Source organism: Schistocerca piceifrons, chromosome 7 (assembly GCF_021461385.2).
Source record: "Schistocerca piceifrons isolate TAMUIC-IGC-003096 chromosome 7, iqSchPice1.1, whole genome shotgun sequence".
NCBI classification, from domain to species: domain Eukaryota; kingdom Metazoa; phylum Arthropoda; class Insecta; order Orthoptera; family Acrididae; genus Schistocerca; species Schistocerca piceifrons.
In genome coordinates, this window is record NC_060144.1 from 409,819,722 (window position 1) to 409,842,440 (window position 22,719).

At 40.0% G+C, this 22,719-nt stretch overlaps 1 protein-coding gene across 1 annotated transcript in view; it reads left to right on the top strand.

The window, feature by feature from the left end:
• The window catches only part of LOC124805352 (putative helicase MOV-10), a 447,080-nt gene extending 426,102 nt beyond the window's left edge, over positions 1 to 20,978 (top strand). Inside the window, exon 20 of the mRNA XM_047265888.1 lies at positions 20,255 to 20,978. Within this exon, the coding sequence (XP_047121844.1) occupies positions 20,255 to 20,304 (50 nt within the window). The 3' untranslated portion in view covers positions 20,305 to 20,978. The remainder of the gene's footprint in view (positions 1 to 20,254) is intronic.
• The last annotated feature ends 1,741 nt before the right edge of the window (positions 20,979 to 22,719 follow it).

Sequence of the window (22,719 nt, forward strand, 5' to 3'; positions counted from 1 at the left end):
ATGGAAACCCTTTTGTTCTTCAAATTAAATGTAATAGGCAAGGACCGGAGACTGTAAAAAAACTGTGATATACATGAGCACTTTACCAGACAAAACAGAAACTTACATATGACTCAAATCAGCACAGCACTGTGCCAAAAAGGTACTTTTCACATGGGAGTTAAGCTTTATAACAAACTTCCTGAAAACATAAAAGCTATCACTAAGGTCAATACATTTGGAAAAACTCTAAAGTCATATTTACAGCATCACTGCTTTTACTCCATTGAAGAATATTTAAGTTTATGAAATGTGTTATATAAATATTATATATAAAAACAAAGATGAGGTGACTTACCGAACGAAAGCGCTGGCAGGTCGATAGACACACAAACAAACACAAACATATACACAAAATTCAAGCTTTCGCATGCATTCTATGTGGGAATGACCAGCAACAAACTGTCCATTCGCATGAATGGACACAGGCAGACAGTGTTTGTTGGTAATGAGGATCACCCTGTGGCTAAACATGCCTTGGTGCACAGCCAGCACATCTTGGCACAGTGTTACACCGTCCGGGTTATCTGGATACTTCCCACCAACACCAACCTATCCGAACTCCGGAGATGGGAACTTGCCCTTCAGTATATCCTCTCTTCTCGTCATCCGCCAGGCCTCAATCTCCGCTAATTTCAAGTTGCCGCCACTCATACCTCACCTGTCTTTCAACAACTTCTTTGCCTCTACACTTCTGCCTCGACTGACATCTCTGTCCAAACTCTTTGTCTTTAAATATGTCTGCTTGTGTCTGTATGTGTGGATGGATATGTGCGTGTGTGCGAGTGTATACCTGTCCTTTTTTCCCCCTAAGGTAAGTCTTTCCGCTCCCGGGATTGGAATGACTCCTTACCCTCTCCCTTAAAACCCACTTCCTTTCGTCTTCCCCTCTCCATCCCTCTTTCCTGATGAGGCAACAGTTTGTTGCGAAAGCTTGAATTTTGTGTATATGTTTGTGTTTGTTTGTGTGTCTATCGACCTGCCAGCGCTTTCGTTCGGTAAGTCACCTCATCTTTGTTTTTATATATAATTTTTCCCACGTGGAATGTTTCCCTCTATTATATTGGTGTTATATAAATACTTACGTGTAAAGTGTATTATTGTAAGCTTAAATATGTATGCCTTGAAATGACTTTCAGCCTGTATATTTATAACCTGACTAGTCAGCTTGTCATAAGCTACTATGTAGACAACAGAACCAATAAAATACAATCTACAGTACAGTTCAGGACCCAACTATCAGAATGCCAGAAAATTAAAATAAGCCATAAGAATAAGGACGTAACAGCAATGGAATCTTTTAAATTACCAGGACTAAGTCTAGACAAGTACTGAAACTGGAATGTGCATATTGAGTGCCAATCAAGAAAATTATGAAGCATATAAGTAATAGGTTTCTGCGGCCAGAGTCAGTTTAATAAAATCATTTTGGCATATTAGGCCACATCAAAACGAATCACTGAAACAACTAAAATGCCCATGACAATCTTTGCGGTGATTCTCTTCAGGGTGACTAACTGCTGGACTCTGCTAATGGTCTTCCCTGTATAATATCACACCATAAATAGCAAATAGTAGAATGATTTCTTACCTGGATGTTGAAATGTTCAGAACATCTAGTGTCAAACAACATAAAGTGTACTAGAAACTTATATACATCAACAGATATCTGCATTGTGAGTCGCACTGCCATCGATTACATATTATGCTGCACTAAATATGCTGACTGATGAGCTTACCATGTTAGTGATACTCACAAACTGCAACATGAAATGAACGAGCTCAAGACAATATCCTGTGTAAGTGGATATAGCAACAAGAACATACAACAAGCTATGAAGTACAGTGATAACAAAAGAGACAAAGGAACTGAAGTAACCAATATTCCAGAGCCTGAGAAGCATCAGCGGCTGATAGGCAAGATGATTCAGTGCATAAGAATTAAACCAATATTCTAGAGCGGCTGCAATATCCATGATCTGTTGAAGGCCACAAAGTATTGTGTAGAGTATCTCCACACTTCAGGCATCTACAAACTTCAATGTGAATGTGGTGAAAGTCCACATTGGTGAAACTGGGAGACCTATTAGCACTCACATGTTGGAGTATGAATGCCACATGTGACTAGGACAACACAACAAATCAGCTACAACTGAACACTGCCAGTACTATGACCATCTATTAATATTAAAGAACATAATGTGCTTGCTTAGCAGCCATGGATGCAGCAATGAGAAACAGAGAAACTATTGAAATAATTAAACACCCCAACTGCATGAACAGAGAGGATGGCTACAAGTGACCAGTGGCCTGGCTGCCAGCAATCCCATTATGTGAGACTGCATGTATTGTTTGTCAGCCAGCAGGTCAACATGACCGCGTTCAGTAGTATAAACAAGTGACCACAAGAGAACTGCCATGTGGCTTAGCATCTCACTGCAGGAAAGCAGTACCCCTGGGTACAAGCTGAAGGTCCTCTATCGCCTACCAGTCATCTATCAGAGTAGCACAGGCAGTAACCTACAATGCAGCCACCTCTCCAAAACAATCTCTGCACTGAATTGGCCATTGGCATCTCAGTATGTGATTTCTATAGCCACCTGACAACTGAAGCGAGACAGTATATACAGGAAGACCATCAGCATACTGCAGCAGTTAGTCATCCTGAAAAGAATTGACAGGAAGGGGGTCAAAGTGTGAGCATTTTCGTTGTGTTTCATAATGATGTGACCTTATACCCAAAAGCATGTTATTATAATTAGATTATGAAACTTTATACCATAAGATATTACTGAACAAAAATAGGAAAAGTGAGGTTTTCATTCATCTAGTATTGGAATATTCTTCTTCAGTAGTAAAATATATGTTTGCTGCTCTGTTCTAATGTACCAGCAGTGTCCTACTGGAGTAACATACTGCTTTCTAAATGCTGGATTAATCATGCTGAATTGTCCCTCTAATTGATTTTTGTAGTGTAAATGGTTGTATATGTAGATCTGAATCTGCTCTAATCTACATGACGCATCGCTGAACCAACAGTTTAGGACTATCCTCAGCGTTCCACTACCAGTAACTGCCTTTATGTCTTTCAGTGGAGAAACTTTATAAGAAAATTCCTCACCCTGGAAGTATTTCATTTTGTTTTTTAGGTAAAAAAGTAAGTTCCTATCACAATTCCTTTTTAGGTCAATGCAGTTTCTCCAGGTTTTTTGGGGGGGAGGGAGGGTCAATGTTCACTACATCCATGGCATTTGGTATGCCACATACACCTCTTGTATAATTTCGAATGGTAAGGACCTCAGTCTTGTTTGACTGAGTTTGTTTTTGGCAAACCTGGGTTTCCCAAGCTGGGGACTGGTGAGTATCACTAGCTCTCTGTACATGTGAGCTATGCACATGGTTCAGTGACCACCATGCTGTGTGTCAGTGGAATACTGTGCCCCATGGAGCAAGCATCTTGGCTTAACTGCCTGTATCATGAGACTGGTGCAAACTTTATAAAATATCTCTTAACTTCCATGTGAAAATGATACAGATAACGTCTTTGGAAAAGTTACAGCTCCTCCATAAGTAGCTAGGTTCAGAAACTTTTGCGACCAGAATAATCGCCAATTTTGAGAATATAGTAATTCGTAAGCTAACATACTTTGCATACTTTAACTCTCCGATGTCATACAGAATAATATTTTGGGGTAACTCAACACTTAGGCAAAAGTATTCAATGCTCAAAAGAAATTGGTTAGGATAATGTGGCTCACAGTCACACATCTTGTAGGCATCTGTTTAGAAAGTTAGGAATTCTTACAACTGCCTCACTGTACATTTACTCAGTAATGAACTTTTTTCTCAATAACATGGACCAGTAATAGTTTCAGAAATAAACTGAAATCATGTTTCCTTGACAACTCCTTCTATACCGTATATGAATTCTTTAATAGGAATAAATAAATCTATAGGTATAATGTATGCATTTTGTGCTGTTTAAGGGAATGGGGTAGGTAATAATAATCTGAAGCTTAGAAAAACAAAGAAGAACCTTGCTTCAGGTGTGCCTTTCTTAATGCACTTCACGCTTTCCACATCATAACAGTTACTGTAAGATTGATCAATGGAACACATAACTAACTAACTGACATTAGAGTGTTGAGGTTATATGGTTATTTAGTGAGCAATCTCTGGGGTACCTGCCACATTTCAGTTTTGTAATGCTTTCCCAGGCAAGTGATGCTCTGTCTATATGGACTTATAGTTCCCTAGCTGCTTATGGAATGCCAGTGGATCCTGGATGTTCAGTTGAGTAGTAATCAGACTCATGAAACATGAGACATATGGCTAGACCACCAGAGATGTCTTCAAACACTAGTGTAAATAAATTTTGTGAAGGACCATGTTCAGTGGTAAACAATGTATTTATTATTAATAAAAGAGAGGAAAGAATTAGCAGGGTCACCAAATTTATTTTGAAGCTTTGAAATGGTACTCTCATAGTCAAGGCAGCAAGAAAAACTTATGTAGGCAAGTTGTTAAATGCAAATTCACTAGCAGAGTATGCTATAATTACAGAGCTGCACGTAGTCCTAAATTGTAGTAAAGGGATATTCCCTTGCATAGGCATAACACACTTGGATACCAAACAACTTCAGCAAAAGTGGGAAATTCAAGATTTGACTGAAGTGAAAAACATTATGAAAAGATGAAACTATATGGTTCCAGAGAGTTTTCCAAGCCTGAAATGTCTATAATGTATACATGCAGACTGCAGCAACGAATGAAAATTTGTAGCAATACTGGAATTGAATTTGAACCTGGATGTCCTGCTCATGAGGCAGATGTGCTTACTGCTACACCATCGTGGCAAAGTGGCTTTGCACAAGTGCACGGAGTACCCTAGCACACCTCCCTCCTCAGTCCAAACACCCATTCATGCCTGAACCTTGCTGGTATTCCCCCAAAACTCAAACAGCATTACAGAGGCTCTCCAATTGTATTGCAATATCACCTCAACATTGAATGAAATTGTGGATCCTGCCTGAAACCCAGACATAGGTGCCTTAGTCAAATGAGAATATATGGTTCCAGAGACCTTTTCAAGCTTGAACGGGAATTTAGATTTAGAAGGGAGGCATGCTAGGGTACTCTGCGCATTTGTTCTAAGCCAGTGTGGCAGGGTGATGTAGTGGTTAGCATATCTGCACACTGAACAGCAGACCTGGGTTCGTACAAATTTTCATTCACTGCTTCATGAACCGTGAATTTACTTTCAAAATCTTTTCTTAAGAATTTGCTTTATTTACTAGCGATTGATCAAGAACATTAACACATTTCATCACACTATGTGAGTGTGGAAGAAGTTGCCAGTGGGCAGTTGGTAACTGATGAAAACGTATCAAATTTCTTTCAACAAATGGAAATTTTATTCCTAAAAGCCCCCCACCTTTATTTTCTAAGAAAAAAAAGAAAGAAAAAAGAAAAAAAAAGAAACAGATTTAAAATTATAATCAGAAATTTGTTACTGTATGAGCTTTCGGGCTGAGAACCTTGCCGCTCCCTTTTGACATGGCCGTAGTCATGACCGCTCACAACAACCTCCGAAAGACTACACTGGTGTAAATCTGCAACACACCAAATTACTTTAAACTAAAAATTTTAACAACTCACACAAGCACATAAACTATGCACCCCGTTGAAGGGATGGAAATGGTACAAAACACTAACATTAAAAAAATTAACTTGCCACCAAAAGTGCAACTTAATTTTTTTTATATATATATATAAAAAAACAAAGATGATGTGACCCACCAAACGAAAGCGCCGGCAGGTCGACAGACACACAAACAAACACAAACACACACACAAAATTCAAGCTTTCGCAACAAACTGTTGCCTCATCAGGAAAGAGGGAAGGAGAGGGAAAGATGGAAGGAAGTGGGTTTTAAGGGTGAGGGTAAGGAGTCATTCCAATCCCGGGAACGGAAAGACTTACCTTAGGGGGAAAAAAGGACGGGTATACACTCGCGCACACACACACACATATCCATCCACACATATACAGACACAAGCAGACATATTTGTGTGTGTTTGTGTTTGTTTGTGTGTCTGTCGACCTGCCGGCACTTTCGTTTGGTGGGTCACATCATCTTTGTTTTTGGATATATTTTTCCTACGTGGAATGTTTCCCTCTATTATAATCATATATATATATATATATATATATATATATATATATATATATATATATATATATATATATATATATATATATATATAATGGAAGGAAACATTCCACGTGGGAAAAATTATATATAAATACAAAGATGAGGTGACTTACCGAACGAAAGCGCTGGCAGGCCGATAGACACACAAACAAACACAAACATACACACAGAATTCAAGCTTTTGCAACAAACTGTTGCCTCATCAGGAAAGAGGGAAGGAGAGGGGAAGACGAAAGGAAGTGGGTTTAAAGGGAGAGGGTAAGGAGTCATTCCAATCCCGGGAGCGGAAAGACTTACCTTAGGGGGAAAAAAGGACAGGTATACACTCGCACACACGCACATATCCATCCACACATACAGACACAAGCAGACATATTTAAAGACCCCAGCAGAGAGTACGAGTGTAGGACAGTAAATCTTTGACGAGGGCTGTCTGGTTGAATCTGGGAGTGGGGCTGAAGGTGAGGCCTTTGGATAGGACAGAGGTTTCGGATTGGGAGAGAGGTTTGGAGGAAAGGTTAACTACTGAATTAGGGTGTTGTGGTTCCAGATTGTGTTGATCGGAATTTTGAGGTTTTGGAAGGAGTGGAGCTGGAAGTGGGAGATTGAGTAGATGGGAGAGACTGGGTTTGTGTGCAATGAGAGGAGGTTGAGGTTTGGTGGAAAGGTTGTGAAGGGTGAGTGAGTTGCCTTTCCGGAGATGGGAAACCAGGAGATTGGATAGTTTTTTGAGGTGGAGAGTGGCATGCTGTTCTAATTTACGGTTGGCCTGTAGGAGGATGCTCTGAACAGCCGGTGTGGATGTGGGAGAGGAAAGATTAAGGACTTTTATTAAGGATAGGAGTTGACAGGTGTGTTCATTGGCTGAGTTGATGTGTAGGTGAAGGATTAGGTGGGTGAGGGCAATGGATTGTTCAATTTGGAACTGGTATAGGGACTGATGGAAGGAAGGGTTGCAGCCAGAGATGGGAACTTTAAGTGTGAGGCCTTTGGGGGTGATGCCAAATGCCAGACAAGCCTGAGAAAATAGAATATGGGAGCGTAATCTGGCTAGGGCGAAGGCATGTTTGCGGAGGGAATGTAAATAAAACTTAAGGGGGTCGTTGTGGGGGTGTTGTGAGGGTGACATGGTATTAGAAGGTGGAAAGTGTAACATGAGGTGAAATGAAAATGAAAATAGAAATATATGGGGAGAGATAAAGGTGAACCGGAAAGTAACTGGAGATCTGGAATGAAAAAAGGCGAAAAGTGTTGGTTACAGCTGGGCTATGTTGGACTGGGTTGATAGACAATGATGTGCATAAAGGTTAGGTGGTTGTGTTGCCGCCAAAACACGTTAAAGGACGGAGAAATTCGGGAAAATTTCGAAAAAACTGCGTGTAGTATATTAAAAGGAGTGGTATTGTGGTGGCAGATTATGAAAATGAGGCTAACAATTGTCTGACGAAGAAATAATGACGTTAAAACCTGTGGGAAGCAGCTAAAAATTATAAGTGATGTGGGAAAAACGGAAATGGAAACAGCGAAAGTTATTAGAACTGGCCGAAATGGTTGTTTAAAAGGTGAAAGGAGCTGTTTGTGAACTAGAAACGGTGGATATTATAGTGACGGTAGTGCTGAAAGCGGCAAAAAAATTTTTTTGGTTATGGTTTGGAAGTGGGTTACGTATTATTTAGTATATATAGTCGGGATAAAAGAGTATAGCAGATTACGGTAAAAAGGAGAAGGTGAATACAAAGTGAAACTACTGGCAAAAACAGAAAGAGGAAAATAAGATGACAGAAAAGATTTCGAAATGCAACAGTGACACTAACAAATGTAATTGTTGGATTCAAATTAATGATATCAATATAATAGAGGGAAACATTCCATGTGGGAAAAATTATATATAAAAACAAAGATGAGGTGACTTACCGAACGAAAGCGCTGGCAGGTCGATAGACACACAAACATACACACAGAATTCAAGCTTTCGCAACAAACTGTTGGCTCATCAGGAAAGAGGGAAGGAGAGGGGAAGACGAAAGGAAGTGGGTTTTAAGGGAGAGGGTAAGGAGTCATTCCAATCCCGGGAGCGGAAAGACTTACCTTAGGGGGAAAAAAGGACAGGTATACACTCGCACACACGAACATATCCATCCACACATACAGACACAAGCAGACATATTTAAAGACCTGCCAGCGCTTTCGTTCGGTAAGTCACCTCATCTTTGTTTTTATATATAATTTTTCCCGCGTGGAATGTTATAATTTTTTTTTTTTTTTTTTTTTGGTGGAACAGTGGCAACTTTATATACTAAAATGACCATTTAAATAAAAACCCATGAAATGCAATCTTACATAAAATATACAAGGTTGGCCAAACATGCTCTACTTTACACATATACCGCCTCTCAAGATGATAGGCAAGATAAAAACATATTTCAGGAATTCGGCTGTTACACTTCAAGCAATAAATTCATTAACACCGAATCTGACAAACATGACAGAGGCAGCTATTAACGTACAGCACACCGACAGGCAGACAGACAGACACTAACTGCCTAACAAATGCAGACAGCAGACAGATAAGGAAGCTGGGGACGAGAGACTGACTAAGAAAACAAGTATAATTTAACGAGTAAATGAAACAACATATCACGAATCACTTAATTTCTACTAAACTGCGATGTCTGGTGAAGATCTGGCGCAGCACCCCCAAAACGCTCTCCCGAACCTTCCGCTGCCAGTCTCACGGCGTCACAGCTCGCACCGGCTAGACCAATGTCATGGGTTGACCCCTGTTGCTCTCGTGTGGGTCGCAAAGCCACTACCTCTCGCTATACAGCGTGGCCCACTGGACTGATGTGGCGACCTCACATGAGCCGATGCTCAAGATGGACAAGTCATCTTGTGCCTCAGTACACGACCGATCAATCCAACCGCCAATGACCATTGCCTGAACAAACTCGAGCAGACTGGCGGCCTAACACATACTAGCACTCCGGACGACAGACAGACACTGACTGCCCCACACTGACCTGGCAGACCCACTGACTCCTGGTGAGCTCATAGCACCCCTTAAATGCACGTGAACCAGCAACATTTCCCCTTTTCCCCCAGAGGGAGACACCAAAGCTGCGATTGCCACAGCAGCGCCACTGCCAGAAACGAAGGGCGACTGCTTCACACAACGCGCTGCGGCGCGCTTTTCAAAACAGCAATTTTTTCCACTGCTCACTTCAGTCTGCATATACACATCCTTGATGCCTGAAACTTGAAAAGGTGTCTGGAACCATACAGTTTCATTTGAGCAAAACACTTATGCATGGGTTTCAGGCAGGATCTCCCATATCGTTCATTGCTGAGTGCTATTACAAAACAGTTGGAGAACCACTACAATGTTGTTTGAGTTTAGAGGGAATACCAAGTGGGCTGAGGTGTGAATGGGAATTTGGATTGAGGAGGGCAGCATACTAGGGTAGTCCATGCATTGTGCACAGCCACTGTGCCAGAATAGCATAGTGGCTAGTGGGTCTACCTGGTGAGTGGGAGACTGGTTCGGATCCTGGCCTTGGTACAAATTTTCATTCGTTGCTTCAGTCTGCACGTGTACATCATTATGAAGAGAGTAAACAGTAGTGTTGGCAGAACCAGCTTGTAAAAAACTGGGACCTGAAGACTGGTGTTGTAAGAAATCGGTGGGAGAAGGGACTAAAAGGCAGGACAGCTACACTTACAGGTAAATATAGGCTCTCCTTCCAGTTTTTTGTTTAAACGGCTGTTATCATAACTCAAATGATGCCAAGAAACTACCTTGACCTTTCAATGTGCCACATTGCATGTTTCCAAAACTTTTTGACACACACACAATCATTTTCTTGTAACACACATGGCTACACAGCACATAACAGAATTCATACCTATATTCACATTATGTGGAAATATAATAGGTAGGAGAAACAATAAAACTGCAATATTTTGCAAAAAAACAAAATGGTTTAGTTTTTAGTGTTCATGGCATTATGATTCATAAGCTTGTCTAAAAAAATCCATAATACAAAAAAATGCATTGAAAGTTTAAATATGAAGGAACATGCAACAATGTGGAATTGTAAGCGTCATGTTTCTTAAGAATACTAATCATCAGCATCAACTTTCCACTCCAGTAACTTGGGTGTGGTTGACAAGCACTCTCCACTTCTGTCTGTTCACATACCATTGTTCCTTCAGGACTATATTCCATCTCACTCTTCTTGTTCCTATATACATTTTCATTGGGTCCAGCCATCTCCTTCCTTGTTCTCCCTGCAGATTTTCTTCCAGTCACATCTGTTTGCAGTGACTCCTTTGCTAAGCTTCCCTCATCCATCAAGTGGGTAGTTTGCGCATGTGCGCCTCTTCCACAGTGGGTAATATGCACCAGTGCACGTTGGTGCTGCTTACTGTTCTCACGCATAAAAGTTTTCCTTCATGTTTTCGCTGTTGAATTTAAATTGATATTGGGTGGAAATGAATAAAATATATTGCAGAAGTTAACAAAACTGTATTTTCATGATATTACAAGTTGTTTTCAGTGTGAGACATTTGAAAAGAAGGTGCTGCACACTAGGAAACTTTGATTCTGTGCACCAGTGTGAAGTCTCTTTGCGAAGCGTTTCCTCATGCATACCAAACACTTCCTTTTTGGTCTTTTCTTCTTTGTGGGTGACAGAAGGTCTGGAAAATGCCTGTCTGTAAGGCGTATTGCTTTCGGTTTTCGAGGTGAGCATCCTACTGGTGTCCCTTGTTGTGGTGAAGATATGGTCCACTGATCACCAAGAATAATCATGAAGCTCATTCTACTTTGTTCGCCACCATGCTTCTTGTACAGAACATGCAATGTCCAACAAGTGGCGGAAGAGGTTCTGATAATATTTTTTCATCCTGCTCCTGGCCATCTTGTAGCTTTGTATCTGAGAATCACACCTATCCATGACCCCCATATTCTTGTTGTAACGAACAAAACGTGTGGCTTTTGAATGATTCCCTTCTTCGAGTTTACATTTAAAACTGTATCACCATGGAAGGTGCTGACCGTAACAATGTCTCTTTTGTTCTTCCATTTCATTATCATCTGCTTGTTTACAAATTCAGGGAACTCCTTCCTGTTTTGCTGCATTGTGCCGACAATGTTGGTGCTATTGCTGGTTAGTTTGTCCATCAAATCTGGACTGGTGTACCAGTTATCAAGGTAATGTCGTGTCCTTTCCCAAGTAGATTGTGCGCAAGCTCCAAAACAATTCAAGAGGTAATTTTTTCATCTTGATGGTGGCAAGCATAATTAGTGTCCTTTACAGGGTAAAAAGTAAAGTCCCATACATACCTGAAACTGCTTTCACAGAGTTTGTACAATTTGATGCCAAATCTGCTATGCTTTGCTTTCATGGAATATATTGCCTCCATCCAAGCGGTCCTTTCCAGAGCAACGATGATTTGTCAACAGTGATGTTCCTTTCTGACATGTATACTGATCTGAATATACACCGCCAATGCTCCATAATGGAGTGAATTTTGAATAGTTTTCTGCTGATAGTGTCCAGTGGGTTATACAAGGTATTGTCAGCAAAGTGGAGGAATTTCAATAAAAGATGAAACCACTTTTCCCTCATCAGTTTCCTGAAGAATGACGTGTCAACTGGTTCTCTCTTTGAGAAGTACATCTTGTTGTCTGGTTTGTGAGGAATTCCTTGAAGCATTCCAATAAGTGTTTTTACCTCATCACATGTAGTATCCCACCAACTCTGAACCCTGGAGTGTGCTGCTAAATTGGGATGAGAAGCTATGAACTGTTCTGCATATAAGTTTGTCTGTTCACCTGTTATTGTGCACAAAGCATCATCCACAAATCACTTAAAATAACTCATCACATCACATTGTTTTAGAGGCACAACTGTACCACTACTATTACTGAACAAGTATTGATTACGAACTGAACTAGCATGCACAAATGCACTAGGTACCATTTGCTGCAGTAGTGTCTTGTCGCCAGGTGTTTCTGAATCAAAGTCACCTTCACTTGCCTCAACATCCATGTCTAGAAAACTTTCAGAACTCTCACTGAAATTATTGTCACCTTCTAAAAGTAGCGGATCTGATAAACGACTTCGTTTTACCTCTGCAAAAGATCACTCACTAACGTGGCACTAAACACAGATGAAAAAGGCATGTTTTTGCGGCTACTTCTTTGGACACATGCTGTAAATGCGCACTCGAGTGGACAATGTTATAACTAGCGTAGAACATGCTGTGTTGCCTGATGAGAGCTGCCATCTAGTAGATGAAGCTCAACTAATACCACAGTGTCAACGGCAGGCCGATAACTCATCATTCCCACTATCTACTAGCCACAGAATGCAGTGGATGGATATATATGTCAAACCCACTGTGAATTAGCAGAGCATGGATGGATATATCCGTCATGCCCACTTAAAGCGCATTAAACCATCTCAAACAGACCATCTCACTATTTCTTACAAGTATCTGTACACTTCAGCTTCTTCCCTTTTTTTTTTCGTTTCTTACCCAATCCTATCTAGTTTTGAGAAGCATAGTTCATAAGAACTTCATATGTGCAGCTTGCAGTTTTTGTCAACCTGTTTGGTTGTTGTGGAGGTTTCTAAGCTGTAAGGTATGAGGGTAAAGTATGACTGAAGTAGAGTCTGTTTTGACCTTAAGGGGACTTACCCATTACAGAAAAGGTTCTGAACTTGATGATAGAACTGAGCTGATTTTTGAATTCAGTTATTGATCTCATGCTGTATCCTGTTATCACTTGAAATCACACATGCAAGATATTTGTACTGCTTCTCTGCTACCTGTTGACTGACATTCCAACCATTTTTAATGCAGTTACTTAATATAGGTACTTTGTTTCAAAATGCTACATATTCTATAAATTACTTACTGGTCGTATTTTAACCAAATGTTGTTGAGTGGCGGTGGGGAGGGGCAGGGCAGGGGTTGGGGGAAACTGCTCAGAAAGCAGTGGCACAAAAGTAACAATGGAAGCTACACAGTTGAGTAGTTTAGAAACTGCACTTCAGGCATGTGCTGAGCCATCCCTTTGGTTCAGTGGCTTATCTCAAACTTCTGACACACTGTATTATAGTTTTCTTGGTTACCACTGTCAGTGTGTTTAGACATTCATTTCAGGAATACCATGTACTCGATCAGTTTTTAAAGTGAATATGCATCATACACTGAAGAGCCAAAGAAACTGGTACACCTGCCTAATATCTTGTAGTGGCGCCGCAACATGACATGGCATGGACTCTGTTAATGTCCGAAGTAGTGCTGGAGGCAGTTGACACCATGAATCCTGCAGGGCTGTCCATAAATCCATAAGAGTACAAGGGAGTGAGATCTCTTCTGAACAGCACATTGCAAGGCATCCAAGTTATGCTCAATAATGTTCATGTCTAGGGACTCTAGTGGCCAGTGGAAGTGTTTGAACTCAGAGGAGTGTTCCTGGAGCCACTCTTTAGCAATTCTGAACGTGTGGGGTGTTGCATTGTCCTGCTGGAATTGCCAGAGTCCATCGAAATGCACAATGGACATGAATTTGCAGATGATCAGACAGGATGCTTACATACATGTCACCTGTCAGACTCATATCTAGACATATCAGGGATCCTACACCAATCCAACTACACATGCCCCACACCATTACAGAGTTTCTTCCAGCTTGAACATTCCCCTGCTGACATGCAGGGTCCATGGATTCATGAGGTTGTCTCCATACTCATGTCCATCCACTCAATACTTGTCTGACCAGGCAACATGTTTCCACTCATCAACAGTTAATTGTCAGTGTTGACAGGCCCAGGTGAGGCACAAAGATTTGTGTCGTGCAGTAATCAAGGGTACATGAGTGGGCCTTCGGTTCAAAAAGCCCATATTGAGGATGTTTCGTTGAATGGTTCACACGCTGTCTGTTGAATGGTTCACACGCTGACACTTATTGATGGCTCGGCATTGAAATCTCCAGAAATTTGCAGAGGGGTCACACTTCTGTCATGTTGACCGATTCTCTTCAGTTGTTGTTGTTCCTGTTCTTCCAGGATCTTTTTCTGATCGCAGCGATGTCGGAGATATGATGTTTTACCAGATTTCTAATATTCGCGGTACACTCATGAAATGGTCATACAGGAAAATCCCCACTTCTTTGCTGTCTCGGAGATGCTGTGTCCCATCGCCCATGGGCCGACTGTAACACCGTGTTCAGCCTCACTTAAATCTTGGTAACCTGCCATTGTAGTAGCAGTAACCGATCTAACAACTGTGCCAGAGACTTGCTGTCTTATATAGGTGTTGCCAACTGCAACACTGTATTCTGCCTTTTCACATATCTCTGTATTTGAATGCACATGCCTATACCACTTTCTTTGGCACTTCAGTGTAGTTCAGTATTGGCATCCCATGTGAGGTCTCCTCTGAACAAATTGTAACACCCATAAAAATTGTGGCATCCCACAAAAATTGGGACATGTGGCAACACTACTAGAAAGTGAGCTAGAAAAGATGGGCAGTTTTTGTTCTGACATTAAATGTACCTAAATTACCAGTGTACACTGCAGCAGACTACATCTGCCAAACGTTTAGGCTTTATATACCTAACCCCATGCTGTGCTTTAAATTCCAACATTTTGGGCACACCACCTATGGTACAAAGGATGGGCAACATATTGCAGAATTGGGCAAGCTGCCCACAAAGATAATCCTCCCCATACGCCTCCTCGTGTGTACGAATTGCTCGCTACAACATCATTTACAGAGCAGAGAATGTGTGGTCTTTATAGAGGAGGAAGAGATATAGGAAACATAAGTCACCCAACGTAGCCCATACTTGTAAATGAAAAAGACATTTTAGGTCACCAAGCTATCTATGTTCGTAAAGTCATTCACCTCAGCAATGAAGCAGCCAGTGTCATAGAACAGTGATGACACCCATACATTGTCAGCTGATCAGAGCACAACAATCTCTGTCTTTAATTGTAGCTGCAAACCTGCGCCACAGACTAAACCAAGCACAGATATTACAGAATCACGAGGCAACAGAACATATTGTTGAGGAGTACCATTTCCTAATATTCTGGCCAGCTACAAAGATGTCCTGCCCTTGGTTAAACAACAAACACTGTTCCACAATCATGAGCTGGTGGACAGCTTAGCACAGATTCCAATGATGGGCAACTTTAAGAGAACTGCACAGCCTTTCCGTTAGCAAGTGCAATTTGTTGTTGAATTATTTTGGAGAGTGAGAATACCTTGTGGCAACACCATAAACCGTTTCACTAAAACTAAAATTGTATAAGAGACTGTCAGGAGTACTTCAGGGAGAGGTCTTAATTGGCTGGTGTGGTGTGAAACAGAAGTCTCCAGACCAAACAACTAGACATTTCCTGACAGTGGCACATATTTTGCCAGAGCACAATCAATCAGGATCCACCTTTTTGGCACCACAAAGTGGACACTGAAAGAGACTGGTTGGCTGGTTGAGGGTTAAGAGGCTGAGAGAGAGAGTTATGACTTAAGTTACATCAATGATGAAAAATAAAACTGCCCCTTTCTTATGTGGGAGCTGGATTGTGCATTGCTGGTAGCTCATGACACACCACCTTGTCACTGCAGGGTCCATTACTAAGTAAGGTGGCATCTCAAAGGGAGAAGCAAAAGACACTCCTTGCCCTTTTTAACTTAATCTGGGTTTTGCTTTCAGTGTGGGTTTATGATGTCTCATTTCGTCCCTGATAATCTTGCCCTCCTGCAAGCAGCTATACCACAGGCTTTCCTCTGCATATATCACCTAATAGGTATAGTTGTTGATATCAGGCTTTTGATACTACCGTACTTGGAAGTGTAATACCCTGAGACAGCTCCATGAATGGAACTTCTTGGCATTTCTTTCCATTTTTATATGGTTTCTCCTCTTCCCACATTATTTTATACATTGAGTCAGTGATGTTCTCTCTGACTATCTTCACAAAAGAATAGTGTCCCTCGAAGAATTATTTCATGTGATTGTCTTTGCCATACCTGGCAGTAGTAGTTGACAGTACAAAGTCTTGTTTCTCTGGTGTTTTTTTCCCTAGCTGTGCACATGCAACCTGTCATGTACAGCTAACAATTAGAAGGTTGGAGACAAAATATTTGAGTTTTTCAACTGAGAAGAATGTATGTGTTCATTTTAATTGTTCAAATTCTGTTTTAAACTCTCCTTTGTTGAGGGAATACTATTCTTATTTTTAAAGAATTGGTGAGATTTTTCGGCCTCACATGTGAACTTAAGCTTACTTGATTGTCACATCTTAGGAACCTGAAATCACTAAATATTTAAAGTACATTAGTCATAGTTTGTGGGGAGCAGACCAAATAGCTGCTCCAGTGTTACTGACAATTTGTGCATTTGTGGCTGGGTTATTTGTGAAAGTCATCTGCAAAACACGTACATAAACAAATGTCGAAATTGGTGTACCATGTTGGAATTAGGCTGCCCACTGGAGCCTTTAGGACGAGCCATATTCTGACCCCTCTGTACTAAGGTTGTGAGCCACCATTAATCAAGTAGTGATTCCTCATGGTGCAGCATACCTACAAATGAGATCAGCACCACAGATGTCTGCATTCAATACTGTTCCTCACCCACAAACAGAAGGATTTTTGAGTAAGTGTCTGAGATCAACAATGCCTTTTGGGATTCATGTGAAGTCCTATGTATTAGAGATAAATTTGCCTCATTGTAAGGATTTATGCCAAGGTTTGTAGCAGATCTTCACCTTGACCCTTAAAGAGGCCCAGAATTATTTTAAATCTGACAAATTTTAAAAATGAATGCACTATAAATTTAATGTTTAAGCTCATGTTTTATTATATTTCAGATAGGTACATAATTTTAATACAGTATGCACTAATGGTTTAAAGAAATGGGATTACCTTGGCTGATCCATGGATTTCTCTGACCATGTTGTCAGAATTCTTTTTCTAAATCAGTACACTGTATTTAGCATAGAACTTTATGTGATCATGAAGGCACTAGAGCAGATGAGGCATCGTCCAAACAAAAAGTTCCTCATCTGCTCCAGTTCTCTTGTGTCCTACAAATATTGTAACAAATGTACCCAGCAAAGAAAATAGTACAAACAATACAGGGCAAATAGATTCCTCTTCAGCTGCAAGGGAATCATATAATTCTGAAAGGTACTGGTGTACATAGTAATTTGGGGAACTCAGTATGCAGATCAAGCAATGAAGAATGTCTCCAAGGAACACAATGGGCTGTTCCTCAGCAGACTGTCATCCCATTGTTGAGTCAGAGAGCCGTGTTACTGTTGGAGGAGGATTGGCTTGCTGTGAGAGACACCAAGCCACTCAGTGAAACAGCCACCCAGCGGAGTAATACTTCATACTAGTCACCCCAATGTGATGTAGTTGTAGTGACCAATATCTGAATTGTTTACAATCCAGTAATTCATGGTTCCATAGCCAGGCAAGGGGAGTGTCACCCCTCCCCCCATTTTTTATGCCTGTGGTATATAAATTGTTATATGGCACATGCTGTCTGAGAGCATTAAATATTTTGATGAGACAAATTCACGTGGGTTCTACCCTCTACTTTATGTGATGATACAATTAGTGTGGTAAAGCTTTTAAAAAAATTTGTAGTGTCTGTACTCTGGCCTAAACTAAGGATTTAGTGTGTTGCAAAATGACTGGATCATCCTTTTCCAGCTTGGTTATCACCCAGCCACCTCCATCTATTATAATCTTTTAGATCTCTCCATTGCCTCTTCTTTTTATTAGACATTACACAACTCAGTATAAACATTATTTCAGTACTTCTTTGTGTGTGTCTGAGTGGGATAAGCATACGCTCGCACATGTATGTGTGTGTGTGTGTGTGTGTGTGTGTGTGTGTGTGCACGTGCACTTGCTCTGTCTCTCATGGGTTTTAGTGAATATTTATATTTTAAGTCTTGTTGAATTTTTACTGTTTGACTACTTATAATCACACTTGCATCAGAAAAGATTTTAGTATATCCATTGAAGAGCTTCATATTTTTGGTCCAAACAAATACAGTATATCACCACCATGATCATCATACAATGTTTTCCATTAGTAGCCCATTTCGTAAGTGTGTTTCTTGAAGATCTGCAAAACACTCATCTACTGTTTCCGTAATTTCTTCATCAGCCTCAATTTCTTTTTTTCCAATCACATACTTCTTTGTACAGGAATGGGTGTAAGCTGGAGGGTCCCAAATCTGGAGAGTCAAGTGCATGTTTCATCTTTTTACTAAGTTGCTTAGTATTTTGATCTGATTGGCCAATATCTCTTCCACTGTAACAATTTAACACACAAAATTAGCTGCATTCTTTTTAAAACATTCCAAATATTGCCAAGAAATTAATTTTTCATTTGTCTTTGGTCATCATTCAATGAATGCAGCACAAAATTACAAAGCTTTCTCATAGTTAATTCTTCATATAAAATGTACCATACTTTTTGCCAGCCAACATAGCCTGCGAGAACAAGTAACCTACAGAAGGTACCTTACCACAAGGAGTTGCTTTGTTCTAAGGAACAAAGTGGTCACTTTTACTGGACATTGGTTCCACATGTATAGGGGATGTCATGGGCATGCGTACAAGGTGGCTACATCTCACCCAAGGAGTAGTAGTTGAGCACAAGAGAGTTAGTTTAGAGATATTCCCGTATCAGTTAAGCTATGTGAATGGACTTTGTTTCTGATTTAGCTCAGTCACTCTGTACTTAAGCAAGTATATCTCCACTGAGAGAATGTTTTTCCCTGAACTATAGTTGAAGTATTCACTTAGACAAACATTAAAAAATTTACAGTTGACATTTATTGTTATTTGTACATCCCCTTCTTTGAATTTCCCACACCAAATTTGCCCTACTCCTTTCATAACCCTCTCATCATGCAGCTGTCTCTTTACTCTTTAATTAATCTCCCCTTTCCCCTATATGTGCCTCAAAACAAGTGATCAGTATGCTAAGGTATGTGTAACATTGTATGACTAATGACACAGCCATAATTTAGTTCAAAATGTGACTGCCTCTTACATATGGGGCTGTTCATTCACTGTGCTGCACTTTATTGATTTGTATAATAAATCAGTTTGAATATTTATCCTTTTAATATGATTGCCGGTGATCCTTTGTCCATGTCAGAAACTTGTGTGAGTGTCGCGCTGTTTCTTTGCTTGGCAGCTGACACTATTCTGTGTTATTTCTCATAAAGTATCCTGGTCAATTATAGATATTTTGACTGAGTTAAGTTTCTGTTCATGTTGTAGTTGGCAGGAGAGCCAACACCGGGTTACTAAAGGAAGCCGAAAGGCACGCGTTTTAGCTCATGCAGGCAGGCGTGAGGTCTGGAACAGGACAAGGAAATTAGAATTTAGAAAAACGGACATAGCTGGTGGAATACTTAACTTTAATCCGTTAATGAAGAACGTCGGTCTTGCCGGTACATGATTCAGTATCAATAGTAACTGGTAATGGCGCCTTGCTAGGTCGTAGCAAATGACGTAGCTGGAGGCTATGCTAACTATCATCTCGGCAAATGAGAGCGTATTTTGTCAGTGAACCATCGCTAACAAAGTCGGTTGCACAACTGGGGCGAGTGCTAGAAAGTCTCTCTAGACCTGTCGTGTGGCGGCGCTCGGTCTGCAATCACTGATAGTGGCGACACGCGGGTCCGACGTATACTAACAGACCGCGGCCGATTTAAAGGCAAGTGTGGTGTCTGGCGGTGACACAACAGTCCACTCAGAATAAACATTGTGTTTCACATGAATTGAAGTGCAGGTTGTAAGTGAGAAAACGTTTGCACAACTAGTGTGAGATTCTAAGTGATTTTGATGACTAACTGGCATTTATACGCATAAACATTTGATAATAGTTGTTTTGAACAGACAGAGAAATTTCTGTTGTTAACATTCTTGCTTTCTTGCAGATGAACCATCAAATGTAGAAGATGGCCCACAATGGAGAAGTGAAATGTAAAAGATTTTAATGGCATGTTCAATTTGTAAGCAGTGTTTTCATCATCTATAGAAGTACAGATTTTGTATCAGAGTGGGCTACATTGTGTGAGATGCACTGAACTTCTTACTTGTCAAATATTCAGCAAAAAGAATGTGTAGTATTGTTGGTAGACAGAGATAATGGGTTCAGTTTTCAGATACTGGAGATATTTGTAATTTTATAATTTATTGTTTTATTTTCATCATAAGTGATCTATTGCATTTGACAAGCATTTAAAATTTGCAGGTGTTGTATGACTACACAGTTACTCTGAATTTTGATGTAGTGATTGAATATTGAGATTCTTGATATTACTGTATCTAGAAAAGAAAACCATTGATTGACTCATCTTTCTTACTAGTAGTTTCACTGGTTATTGTCACACAGACATGCCTACTGCCATTAAGTGATTTATGCAAGTGCTAACTCTGATAACTATATATAATCTGATGTGTCACTGACTGAAAGTAAGCAATGTATATGTGGCTTGTGGAACTACTACTATTGTGCCAAATGAAGAACTTAACACTTTTAGTGCACCAGTATTGTGTAATAAGGTTTCTGTATCTTGTTCTCTTTACTTGAAAGGGCCATTATCACTTATTTATTTTGTAAGTTCATGTATATTAAATAAACAACTGCTTTTTTCTTGACTTTGTATTCATTAATTACCTCATGAACTTAGTATGCTCTCGACAACTTCACTCGTCTACTGATAAACTTCCTATCAGGCCTTGGTAAATATTCTTAAACCAGATCACTTCCACCAGAAATTAGTAATTCAATACAGTATGTACCTTTATTTATAGAAAGGGCATCCTTGGGTAAAAAACCTATTTATTGGTCTTGTAGAATAAAAATAGTGTAGAATAAAAGTGGTGTCTGAGTTACAAAGATATAAAACTTTGAGACTTACAACACAAAACTAACAACAAGAATAATAATGATAACAATAATAATAATTCAGTCATCACTTATAGAATACAAAACAATTTTCTTTGGACTTTCAAGCCTTTGAAGTGCATCAGTTTCTCCGAGGTGACACTGAGAAGTCTTTTGTGTCCCAGAAGACAGCAGCTGGCAGTGTGGCTGGGTTCTTGCTACCCTCTCTCTGCTTTGATACCTACCACTGGGTGCACCTTGTTGCACAATCTTCTTGGCTACTTCAGATAGAAAAAAAGCAACACACAAAATTAGAACAATCATATCATATTTAACAACTTTATTACTCAGTAAACTCTTCCGGGCTAAGTTGCCGTGGTCGATCTGTAGAACTTCTTCTCCCTGACGTTTCGTTCTCAACTACGGAGAACATCTTCCGAGGTGAGTCGACTCACCTCGGAAGATGTTCTCCGTAGTTGAGAACGAAACGTCAGGGAGAAGAAGTTCCACAGATCGACCACGGCAACTTAGCCCGGAAGAGTTTACTGATAAAGACGCCGGCCGTGAAAGCCTACATGGAATGAACTTTATTACTATTTTTGTGCCTAAGACCAGACTATCTTATTGTGTCTGAAAATTTAATCCCATCCACATTAAGTGCTGTTACACTTCAACTGTTACATGCGTTGTGAAGTTCGCTTGCTTCATTTCTTCATTGATAGTCCTCCGTGGCGATGTACTGCATTGTTATACTTGCTGAAAAAGGGGAGGGTGGAAGTTCAACACTGACTACTGTAAAAGATGTAGCTGACAGTTGCACAGTTGCTTTTCACAGTTCTTTACTTTCACTGTTCACAACCCCACAATATTACACACTTATATCGCCAGTTCACTGTTGGTTAACTTTTGATAAGCCTCATTAATAGTTTGCAGGCAACAGTCAGCATACTCCTACAACAGCTTACCATTGAACATCTATGAGCAGTAAAAACCTAACCACACAGTTCTTAATACGGTACATGTGACACTACTGAACAGACACTGTCATTGTTTTAACACGTGGCCTAAATATGTTACACTAATTCCACTGTGTAGTTGTTACTTGAAACTGATACAGACTTCCCGTCTGAAAATTGGCCGTGGACTGACTATCTCGGGACCAAAAATTGGGCCTTTATATAATCTCACAATAATAGGTACTGAAACTATACATTGTTTGATGTTTAATTTACAGAAATTACAATTAGAACATAACTCATTCAATTAACTGAATACATTGAAAAATGCCCGCCTTCTAGTAGTGTCTTCTACCACAAATGTTTAGGCTGAATTATTTGTTTAAATAATTAAATTAACAGATATAGTTATACAAACAATATTTTTGACAAACCTGGTAATTATTTTGGAATTAATTAAGGACTGGCTTTGCTAATATGTTTTCGAATAGAGCCAAATAAATACTTTAAGAATCATAGCAGTTTTTCTTCCAAATGTTTATAATTAATACACAAT